This window comes from Acipenser ruthenus, chromosome 28, assembly GCF_902713425.1.
Source record: "Acipenser ruthenus chromosome 28, fAciRut3.2 maternal haplotype, whole genome shotgun sequence".
Classification (NCBI taxonomy): Eukaryota; Metazoa; Chordata; class Actinopteri; order Acipenseriformes; family Acipenseridae; genus Acipenser; species Acipenser ruthenus.
Genome location: NC_081216.1, coordinates 7,795,246 through 7,807,138, shown reverse-complemented (window position 1 = coordinate 7,807,138; position 11,893 = coordinate 7,795,246). Strand labels below are relative to the sequence as shown.

General features: G+C 38.4%; 1 protein-coding gene across 5 annotated transcripts in view; it reads left to right on the top strand.

Annotated features, from left to right (window-relative positions):
* Positions 1-773: 773 nt before the first annotated feature.
* Positions 774-11,893, top strand: part of LOC117434981 (nucleolar transcription factor 1-like) — a 38,509-nt gene continuing 27,389 nt past the window's right edge. The window contains exons 1-4 of one of the 5 annotated variants that reach the window (XM_034057753.3): positions 774-1,098; positions 2,005-2,107; positions 4,655-4,767; positions 7,499-7,680. In XM_034057753.3, coding sequence (XP_033913644.2) covers positions 4,716-4,767; positions 7,499-7,680 — 234 coding nt within the window. In that variant the 5' untranslated portion in view covers positions 774-1,098; positions 2,005-2,107; positions 4,655-4,715. Of the gene's footprint in view, positions 1,099-1,220; positions 1,425-1,513; positions 1,710-2,004; positions 2,108-3,119; positions 3,460-4,654; positions 4,768-7,498; positions 7,681-11,893 lie in introns of those variants that run through there. The other 4 variants (XM_034057750.3, XM_034057751.3, XM_034057752.3 and 1 more) reach the window with 4 other exon arrangements.

Here is an 11,893-nt window from a genome sequence, read left to right as displayed (position 1 = left end):
CCGGAATTAATGCCAAAGCCTAGCATTTTCCGAGTCAGCCACTGCCGTGTCATCATTTAGACAAACCGGGGAATACACTGGGCTAAAGTAATTGGAAATCTGTGCAACAGACACATTTAGTGCTCCAACTCGTAATGCATGCTACTTGAACAAATAATGGAGCTCAATGAAAATTACTTCCCCATATTATACTAACGTGACGTCTCTCTCCTTTTTCTCTCTCTCTCTCTCTCTCTCTCTCTCTCTCTCTCTCTCTCTCTCTCTCTCTCTCTCTCTCATAGCCTATAACATTTAATGCCTCCATGCTTATTGGAATTTCATTAATTTGTTAGTGAGATTCCACTACAGGATTGGCTGGCTCTGGCGACGCCCACAAACAACAAAAGGTGGCGTTGGAAGAAATTAAAATGAAACGTAGCTGAAGACTAGGAGTAAAAAAAACTACACTTGAAACTCATCAATTGTAAAAACCGCAGTTCGGGTGTTTCGCTGTGAAAACTGTCATCAACAATCATATTGTTTAATTTACTTGGGAGGGGGGGCAAAGAACAATGAAAATTACTGATGAAAAAGAAAAGTCATTAAAATAATAATAATAAAAAAATTTGCGCATTACCTTGTCATCTTATGCCAAGTATAACCTTACGGTTTTAATATTACTTTTGTAACTTTATAATACTGCAACTTTAAAGAAAATAAACATTTCTATTTCCAGGTTGGCAGTTGGGTAATGTTAAATGTATAATAACAATAATAATAATAATAATAATAATAATACATAAAACAGCATTTGCATATATTTTCATATATGCTTAAATAATAAATCATAATTTTAAAATAAATCTGTAAGGCCAAAATGATATGAGAGCATCGTGAAGAAACTGCGATGTGCGAAGGTGTATGGTTTGGGTAATGGTGCTGGAGAGGGATCCGGTGTTGATTGGGATAAAGAGAAGAGAAGAGCGAGTGAGATGGAGGCGGGGGATGTTTCCATCTCTGCGGGGACTGAAGTGTTCATGCCCAGGGCCAGCGCTGCAGATCTGGCTAACATTCAACCCAGCCCTCCACAATAAGCGTGCAACAACAAAAAAACAGCAGGTAAGACACTAAGGCGTTTCTTTAAAAAAATAAAAATAAAACATAAAAAACAAGAAAAGAATACCCTCGAATTTATTTTGTAAATCCGGACCAAAAAAAAAAAAACGGTTATGATGGTCTCGTTGGTTGTTTTGTTGAGGTTTTCCTGTTTTGAAAAATGGGTGCGAGTATTTCGGGAAGCCCAGTCCTGCAGGGGAGGCGCATTGTGAGGTCGCCATGCCGATTCTCTGGTTCTCTTTCACGGATTGAACTGGCTTGCACAGTCTAGTCTCGTGTTTGCTTCCTACAGGCGGGACTCGTTTCTGCATACATCGCATGCATTAGTGGTGGGTATTTCGTCGATGTCTTTTTATTTAATTTTGATTTATTTCGTGTTTTGTTTTATATTAATTTTGTCTGTATTTAATCCAATTCTGTTAGGACTGTACCTCCACGCGGTGGTTCTCGGGATAACCGTGCCGCCTCCCTGGTTTGCCATCTGGGATCTTAAGTTAAATTCTCACCGTGTGGAATCGCCTCGTTTACGTTCTGTGAAACCTAATGTTTGGTTTGCCGTGTACCGATTGCTTTTCTTGTTACTATCTCTGAATCGTATATCAAATTTGACCCAGGTTGGTGTAACGTAGTTTTATCATAAACGTTTTTTTCTATGCAGCTTCTCTAGCCTAGCTAAGTTACGACCATGGCGGCTTCAGTTCAGGGGAGGCTCACACTGGTCGCCATGCCAGCTCACTGATCACAATTTCGGATCTGAGATACATTTTTACTTGCTGAATAAATCCTTCACCCTAGAAACCTCAAATGCAAACACCATAAGCGCCTTTTAAATTACGTTACCCCGTTTCAACAGCGAATCGACAGACACAAGTTACTGTATGAACTGTCTTTTTTCTTTCTTTTTCACAGACTATTTGAAGACGATTCTCTCAAGTCGCCATACCGCCTGAGAGCCCCTTCTTCCCGGATTCACTCTCCTGCTTACCGCCCATATTGTCTGGACGTCTAAAAGGTAAGAATGTGTAACTTTCATTTAAAACTAGAATTACGTGTTAGCGCGTTTTGATAAGTAAAATACACTTTGTTGCTTTAAACCTTTTTTTTTTATAATCGTTCGTGTTTGTCGTATCGCCTTCTTGCGACTCTTTAGAGGTCACCACGCCGCTTGTCTGGTTAGTCATCTCAGTTTCAGTTTTCAGCTTGCAGCTGCCGTTTTCGGTTCTTTTTTAAATTCTTCACCCGGTTAAAATAACATTAAATAACATTAAATGGACCACAAAGAAATGGGGTCCATTTTTTATAGACAGAAAGTGGCTACATTTAACGGATTTCCAGGGGGGGTGTATCAAACACACCCGAGATGAAAGCAAAGCCCCCCTGGATACACAGTATCGATTCTTACCCCTTAAACCGCTGATGGTGGTGCTACAGTTGTCGGGGTGAATTTAGGTTACACAGGGGATGAGACGGGTTTAATTAAACTCGTTTATGAAAAGATTATCATTTGAATTTTTTTGTAATCCTTGTTGGAGGCAGTATATTTGCAAACCAACGCATTTAGTTAATATTGCTCTCTTTCCCGATTGAGGGGAAAATGGGGTTTAAAAAAACCCAGAAGGTACTGTATTTTTAGTCAGTCACAAACTCTAAATACACATTACAACATATAATATTGGTTTGTCTTTTTTTGTTGCCCGTATTAACACGACTAAATAGGGGGAGAAAGCACTTAATGTCTAAAACGGTCTGGTTTAATTTTAATAAGACGAGTTCTCGCCCGTTCACAGAAACATTAACGCCGGTTGAGCAGCAACAGCCGCCATTTCAGGGTTGAGCTTTCGAAACTCCTGGGTGTAGAAAAAAAAAAAACCTTTCACGGTTAGTTTTATTTTCCGAAACAAAATTGTAAAGTGTTTTGTTAGTTGGCTTTAAAAAAAAAAACTGTAACTCCCTTTTACACAGAATATCCAGATACAGAGCTTGTCTGTTATTAATATTAGCGCATTTCATTTGGAAAATGTCGCACAGACGTGAAGATGGGGGAGTAGGCAGGGAGCAGCAGCTGGTTCCGCATGCTAAGGGTGATAGCTCAGGCGAGTCGAGCGGTTTGCAGTCAGCCAGCCTTCATTTCCCCTCAACAGCAGGGGCTGAGACGAGATCTTCCGTGATCACCTGGTGTTCGTCGCGGCAGCCTGTCAGCGTTGCTTTTTTCCCCCCTCCTCTTGCAGTGTCCATGTTTGTTCAGCCCGCAGCATCGGAAGGAGTTAGTTGCCTGTGCTTGTTCAGAGAGAGACAAATTATACAAAGCATTTAGGAAGGTAGTTCTGTTTCGCTGTGCTGATCGACGGCTGCGTTAACATTGAGGTCTGTAGCCGTCACTACTCTATAAATAAACGTGTCTCCCAATGCAATGCAAACGCACGGAGGGGCGGTGTAGTGCAGCGCATTTAAACATATTGATGGGGTCTCAGAGTTTACGGGCAAAGATGATATTTTCTTATAAACCATTTCTTATAGTGAATAAAAACATGTCAGTATGATGTCTGTTTATTATGTATATTAAGTATATTATATGTATATTAAGAGTTTACAGACTTAGTAACTGAAAAAAAGACTGTTGCCTTAATTTGGGAAATAAAAAAGAAAAAAAAACTAGCAATGCAGATGAAAATGTGTGGTTAATTGTTAGTTTTCTGTATGTTACAAACTAAGTAATGTAAACAACCAGGGCTGCCAACAAGGCCTGCTGTCTGATCAAGCAACAGTGTAGGACAGGAGTTTTCAAACTCGGTCCTGGGGACCCCCTGTGTCTGCTGGTTTTCATTCCAACCAAGCTCTCAGTTACTTAACTACCCATAATTGAACCAATCATTTGCTTAATTAGACCATTTTACTTGTTTTCAGCTCTTAAACAGTTGCATTTAAAGTTACTTATCACATGTTACAGCTAACTTGAAATCTGCAACTGTTCAAGAGCTGAAAACAAGTAAAAAGGTCTAATTAAGCAAATGATCAGTTCAATTAAGGGTCTAGTTAAGTAACAGAGCTCGGTTGGAATGAAAACCAGCAGACACAGGGGGTCCCCAGGACCGAGTTTGAGAACCCCTGGTATACGAAAACTATAGAAGACTTCAAAACAATATTTTTTCAGTTTACAATTTAGCTTAAAACATCGGACAACACCTGTTTTTACGTCACACTAACGCAATATTTTTCTTTAACAACAGAAGACTCTTATTGCATAGCAGTTAAGGCTGTTTCAGAATTATGAGCTTAATTAGTCACACCTCCTCCGAATTGGAGACCGTCTAGAATTGCTTCTAGAATTACACCCGAGAATATAAACAAACTGGACATTCAGCAAAACCATCTCCAGACATTGCTGAGGAAATGGAAGAATGTAGTAAAACTGACCAATGGATCATGTTTTATTCTAATAAGTTAAATGACAGTGTCTTCAGTTTCAAGACCAGGAATGACATTTAATTTTATTGAGGTTTGTTTTCAGTATTTCTAAACTGATTACACCCTGAAATCTTGATACATTGCTGTGTTTTAGACCATTCTGCAGAACAGAGGAGCAGTGAACTGAGACCTAGCCAGGTGTGCTCCACCCGAGAATGAACGGAACTATGGAATTGTCCGCAGAAGTCATTGCTGTCAAGGAAAAAGGTAAGGGATGAAGCAAGGGTTGGGTTTAGGACAAAAAGAACACAAAGGAAATATCTGGATGTCTACTTAATTTAAAATAGTGCTGTAACAACAATGTACATTAGATGAAAAATGATTTTGCTATAAACAGATTAGAAATTAACCCTTAGCGGTCCATTTATTCAGCGCGTCTCAGGTGCGTCAGGTCCAATTTATTTTCACACGCGCAGTTTATTTTAGACGCGCTGTTTAAAAGTATTTTTTTTTCACAGTAAAACAGGTTTAAAAAGCACTGCATATCAACAGGGCACTCAGTACTGCAGCTCCAGCCCCACCCTACCTCTTGTTCGCTATATTTTTCAAATACCTCTTAATAATAGTACATACCGATAAATCATCTCTGGATCACTCGTTTTATCACCAAACTTCCCAATAATGTGATCCAAGTCGTTATTTTATTACTATAACATCTCAAAAAGCTCTGAAAATGTCCACGATATTCTTCGAGCGCTGGATGCGGAAGCAGCTATCTTGTTTGTTTACGTCCGTGTTATCTATGTGGTGTTGGGACTATCAGTATTCGTGATACACCCCCTTTTTTTCGGCTTCTCGCGGCTCTTATCAGTCTCACTCGGCCATTGAATGGTTTTCTCAGCTTTTTCCGGAGAAAAAACGACTAGAGACATGTTTTTGCGTCTTTTTGATGATGTCGGACAGGGTCCAACATTGGACCAGAAAGGGAAAATTGCAATGTCGGACCAGGTCCGACATAGGACCGCAAAGGGTTAACTAGTCCTGGGTTTCAGAACTACCCTCAATTAAGTAGATTATTTATTTACATGGTCAGGAGGCAGACGTTTGAACAGTGAACCCCAAGTTAAATAACTTGTTCCTCTCCTAGCGCTGCAGGAACAAGTCGTAACCCTACAGACTTATTCATGCAATCTGTTTAGCAGGAAGCCTGATGGCTTGCACCTGGTCATTTCAATAATATACCTAAACAAGGGGAGCACTGACATCTAGGTTTGGGTGCATAATTAGTGTCAGTTTGTAACCCTGTATACATTATTTTGTAGACAGAAAGAGAATGATTGAAATAACAAAAGTACCCTTCATTATTCCCATCATTATTGCATCACGCATTATCATGTTGACTACATTTTAATGTACGTATGAGTGAAAATACCCTTTCACAATTAACTGGGTATTGCATAAGCGCAGTCTTGTGTTTTGCACTCAGAACGATACATCCTTTCAGTCTTTGTCAAGTTCTCAATGATATATATGTATGTACCAGTAGCCATCTTGTTTACAGTTACAGATGTACAGCAGTGTGCAATTCAACACATTTCCATACTATTGCATGTTTCAATTAAATACATTTACTCAGCTTAACTTAGTGTGCAGTTCAAAGTTATAAATGGGACTACTTTCGTGGTCCCTTTTATTGGCATAAGGATATAACCTGGCTTATAAATGCAATAATGCCCTTCAGGGTGTCCGTATACGTCGAATATACAGACCTATCCGGGGGGGGGGGGGGGGCGGGGGCGGATGGAGGCACTCGGCTTCGCCTCGTAACGCACAACACCCCAAGGCATCCATATATTCGACGTATACGGACACCCTGTTTGGCCTTATTGCATACATTTTATATATAGATAGATAGCATTTTAAGTACTCTATCTTGATTGGTCAAAACAGGTCACATGGGGTTGTGAATATTACAGCATATCCCCATGGGCTGAAGCTTTTTTCAAAAAGGGGCGAGTCACTTGTAGATATCCATATGCCACTAGAATTTTGAAGAAAAAAAATGGTACCCATTTAAATTTATATTAATAAACATAACTAAACATTTAATATATACTTTTGAAAAAAAAAACAGTAGCCAAATTTAAATTCGCAGTAAAGGTGACTGACAACTCGGTATATCAAGTTTGATCTTTTGGGAAACCAAACTCTAGATGAGATTTTGGATGAGTCGAATCAGACACCAACACTTATTCAAGTGGTGAAAAAAAAGTAATACTGCTAGGCATTGAACTTACTGAAGCACGGCTGCTGGACATAAAAAAAAAAAAACCAAAAACACAGAAGTCCACTGCCTGGGCTTGGGGAGGGTACAACATTACAAAGTGCAGAACAAAAGTTAGAACTAAATGAAATGTCTGTTTTAATTTGGTAACTGTATAGGGGGTGTTTCCTGCTGATTTGCTACCTGCCAGTGTTTCATTGTTTTTAGGGAAAGTCCATCAAGTGACACTTATCCAATTGTCGTGAAACTTGCTAAAAACATTAGGATTTAATTGTTTTGACAGATTATACTGTGACAATAACTATATTAATTTGCTCAGACCTAAATTTAGCAATTAAAGTTACTTGGTTTTACTTTCACACAGTCAATTGAACCCAAGTATAATGTAAATTGAACTTGACGATATACACTCGCATACGGACTTGGAGGGTCCTCAAGATTACATTAGTATATGTAACATTTTTTAAGTACAATAGACAGTTTATGGATTAACCCAAATACAATACAAAAGGTCTATTGGAGACTGTTGGAGAGAATGCAATGCAGGTCCCGTGCTCACCATGCAGAGTGTGACAGACAGATGCACAGTCTGCACAGAAGACTCCGCGTTCTGTCTCGGGAGCCTGAAAGCTGTGCTTCACAAAGCTTTAATTATATTTCTTGTTCCACTGAAGGAGTGGGCTTATTCAGCTGATTGTGCTCCTTGCTCCCTAGCTTCAGAAAACTGGCCCAAAGAGGACCTGCTGGGCTTGCTGGAGAGCATGAGGATCAACCTTCCCCAGAATGACCTGACCAAATTCAAAACTGCAGAGTCTCATCTGGACTGGGGCAAGGTGGCCTTCAACCAGTACACAGGAGACATGTGCAAAGAGAAGTGGCTCGAGATTTCTCATGAGGTCAGTGGTTATGGGATCTGTATGTGTGTGTGATTTTATTATTTTTATTTATTTATTTATTTTTTTTATATACAGCTATATAGACAATCTGCCAGCATCATCTGTGTATGTAGTGGATGTACACAGGGCTCTTAATTGGCAACAAAAAGGGAAAGGCCAAAATGGCCTTCCGTTCAGTACATTTGTAGAGGGCACCGAGGTCGCTAAATTAAAGCAAATTATTGATCACAGAAAGAAACAACACAGTTAACCTAATAATAACTATTTATTTATTCAGAATTTTTTTTTTTTTTGGTCAACCAACAGCCTATAGCTATGGCTGAAAGAGTTTTGCATCACCTAGAATTTTAGGATAAAAATAATTTAGATATTTTATTTAACATCATGTAAATCAAAGAAACTACAAATTTATATCACAGGTCTACCGGAAGCCATTGGTAGTACAGTATTTCATGTTAGATTTTGTAATGTCAAATTTTTTGTTAATACTGTGGAAAACTACAAAGCGGTATGTAATTCAACATGTTAACGGAACATTATTCAGCAGGTTTCATTCTACTTTTAAGAAGCAAAATGAGTTAATTCTGTATAGAGGATGATGCCAAACTTTGGCAAGAGCTGTAGATTGGAGCCTGCGAGGACACCGCTCCCTGCGCTGAAACCAGGCATTGGCTTTTATCACTAATCCATGGGACTGTTTTTGTTCAGTTTAACAAACTCTGAAGTTTCGTTCCTGCATGTAACATATTAAATCCAGAGTTGCTGTGTTGCACTTATGGATAAAGCTATCAACTTTCTGAAGCAAATAATTTGCAAATACAGGGACCCAGTGTTCTTTCAATGAAAACTCTTCTGCACCTCAGTTTAATAATAATACTTTGTCCAAAAATATGCAAGCTTAAAAGGCACCAGTCAGATGCACAGCGGCATCTAGAAACTTTGACATGCCTGTAGGTGTCAGCAGAAAGATTTGTTTTAAGTTAACATATACTGTATAACGGGACATTTTGGCTGGTATTAAATTCGGTGGATTTGCTACCTTGGGGGATTTTGACGTTTTTTTAATTGCCATTTTTCGCTTGGCACGTTCACAAAGAAATGCCACAGTTTTGCAATTTTAATTAAAAAAAAAAAAAAAAAAAAAAACATTAAAATGCATGTTTACTTAATGAAGTATGTCTGCTAAAACAGTACCTCATTTACAGTAACTTGTTATAAACACCTAAATGTCACTGCAGCATTTGCTATCTCTCAGTTTTAAAACTTAGCTATGATTCACAACATAACACTGTGTAGTGATCATAGTACCATGTAAATTGTAGGACAGTATTGCCACGTGTGAAAACTTTAACAATAAAGCTGAAATGAAAATGCTTTCATTTGCTTTGAAATAATTTCAAACTGGTTAATAGACTAGCAAGCACTGGCAAAATCAGCTCAGTTTTATACAGTGCAGAACACATTTATTTTAACGTTTGTTTTGTTTATGGACTTTGCGATACCTGCACGGTGGGTGTCTTCAGTAATACTAGTCGTATCTACAACGTATCAACAGTAACAATCAAACATTTTGTTACAGACTTTCTAACAAGTCTGACAAACAATTTTGTCCATTACTTAAACCCTTATAAAAAAGAACACAAAAATGCTTAATATTAAAGTCCTACTACAGTAGCAGGCGCAGTTTCCACTGCCTCTGAATTTCTGATCGCATCGGTCAATTCCAGATTTTTTTTAATTAATGGAAATGTCCAGTCTATTTTTAATGTTTTCAAGCAAATTGGCTTCATCACTGCCACTCTCATATCCACTTTTAGATCTGATACATTCTTTCCCTTGACCAGCGCTTCTTTAACCTGTTCTGTATACCAGTCTGCCAGAGGGCGGGATCACTACAAGCACTGTATGCAACCCTCTGATTGGTTGAAGTATTATGGGCTATCCAATCAAAACCGCCAGTAAAACCAAAATAAATTCTCTGCCTGTTATACTGTATAGGTTAAGATGGTTAACTGCTGACATAGTGATTACCCTGTACTGGTTCTCACTGTTCTCACTGGTTTTACATTTTCTCTGGAGAACCACTCCAGTTAATCTGATAGTAAAGTAACTTGCGTGCTACAGCACAGGTTACTGGGAGGATATGGGGATGCAAGGTGCGTGTAGGTACCTATACTTCATGGAGAGGGTTACATATTCCTACAGGGCATGAAGTTAAGGGCATGAAGTGCAAGGCAATGTTGCCTACATTGGCCGTGAAAATTTAGGGGCACCAAGGCAGTTCTAGGGGGAAGAAAGGCAAAATGCAAATCCAATCCAAATTTGTAAAACAACAACAAATACATACAGAGTCTATTCTGTTGATGAAATGTTAATTCAAACAAACACAAATCAGTGTTTTCTGGGTGATTCACACACTTTTCCATTGTAAAAATAAAATGGTATAAAAATATCCACTTTAAAAACAAACTTTTATAATGAAAAAATGCAATGGGTAATTTGGCAAAAAATAAATATTCAGGGTATTTTTACTGAAGTGTCACCCTGTTAACAAGAGCTATATATAGCGCTTGTCTGTGTCCTGTAATTAAAGCTTTTTAAAAACCCTCTATGCCATGTGTTTTATAATTTAGGGTAAGCAAGTTCAACTGGATTTCATATAACAAGTTGTCCGCTGGTGAAGTGAATGTTTAATCAATGCATTTTTAAATGCTAAAAATAGTATTCTTTCAGAAATTGAGATTTTCACGGAGAATTGGATGTTATTATTACACAGCACTGGTTCCAATTCCTTGAAATAGAGAAATCAAAGCATGAAAAAATACAGCATTGGTGATACAGCAGCACAAATAAGCGATGTCAGCGAAGGGAAAGTTAAAGATTTTCAGGCAAACTGGCTGAAGATTTACCCATGGCTGGAGTGTAATAACGCTAGTGGTCAAGTGAGTTGTTCGGTCTGTAGTTTGCTAACATGTTTTACTGGTTAAAAAGCAGAACTACATAAGGTAGTGAGAAGGCGTTATACAAAAATAAATGAAAACCGAAATCGATCCACTTCTCTGTGTTTCGCTCGCTATTATGTTATCTCTCTTCTACATGCAGGGAGCTGCTACTTGAACCATGTCATACATAGCTACTTGCTCGGCTTTTATTTTTATTTATTTATTTTGGTGTAAGGATTTGAGCAAAACTAACGATTATCTACCTATTTGTTTGTTCATTTTTAGCGTTGTTTTGGAGGGGAATAACACCAAATTACAAAACAGCAACGGTCATTGAAATGTCTCTATAAATTAGCAATTTATATACACTGAAGACCTGGAAGCAGTCGGAATGTGTACTGCACCATTGCAAGTATTGCAATTTTAAGCATAACATCCGATCCCCTTATATAATATATGGTCATAGATTATGTGTAATGTGGTATACATTTTTTTTACTAAGCTGTAAATTAAAGGAAATTTAAATATAGGTCTACATTATTTGAAGGATATTCACGTGTATGTGAAATAGCGGACAGCAAAGCATCGCAAACAAATTAAATTGCAGCTGCTAAAGAAATTGCCAGAAAACCCTCTGCTGTTTTGATATTTTTTTTGTGAAATGCCTAAATGATCCAAACACAGTGGAATGTAAACCGTGCAAGTGGCTTTTAACATATGAAGGCACGACCAATTTCTGCAGTACTTGATGTGAGTTCACATTAATATTGAATTGCTCTGCACCCATTTCTTACCTGAACATTAGGGAAATCCTAGAACACTTTGCTGCTGCTTTAGACAGCTGCTCTTCCTTCTTTCTTTTTAAACATTTTTGAGTTAACATAGAGCGCACAGATGGGAAAAATCACACCGTGACACTGCCAGTGAACAGGTGTGGTTGAAAATTCCTGGAGGTGCGGTCATATGGAGCTCAGTCTAACAATGCCCCTCCCTCTGTTTGCACGTCATTAACCAATGATACAGTACGTCTTTTTCGTGGCTTAGTGCTGGGAAGTGCACAGTAAAAAGAATTGCAACAATAATGCATTATGATATAATGAGTCATTTCTCTCGCAGGACGAGATTAGACAGAATTAAATTTAATTGATAGAATGGGCCAGCTGAGCAAGTTTGTGAATTGGATGTAGATCAGATGTGCTGGTGCTGAGGGACACTGGCGGCAATGACGGGTGGGCATATAGGCAACTTCTGCCATAAGTTATAAATGGATA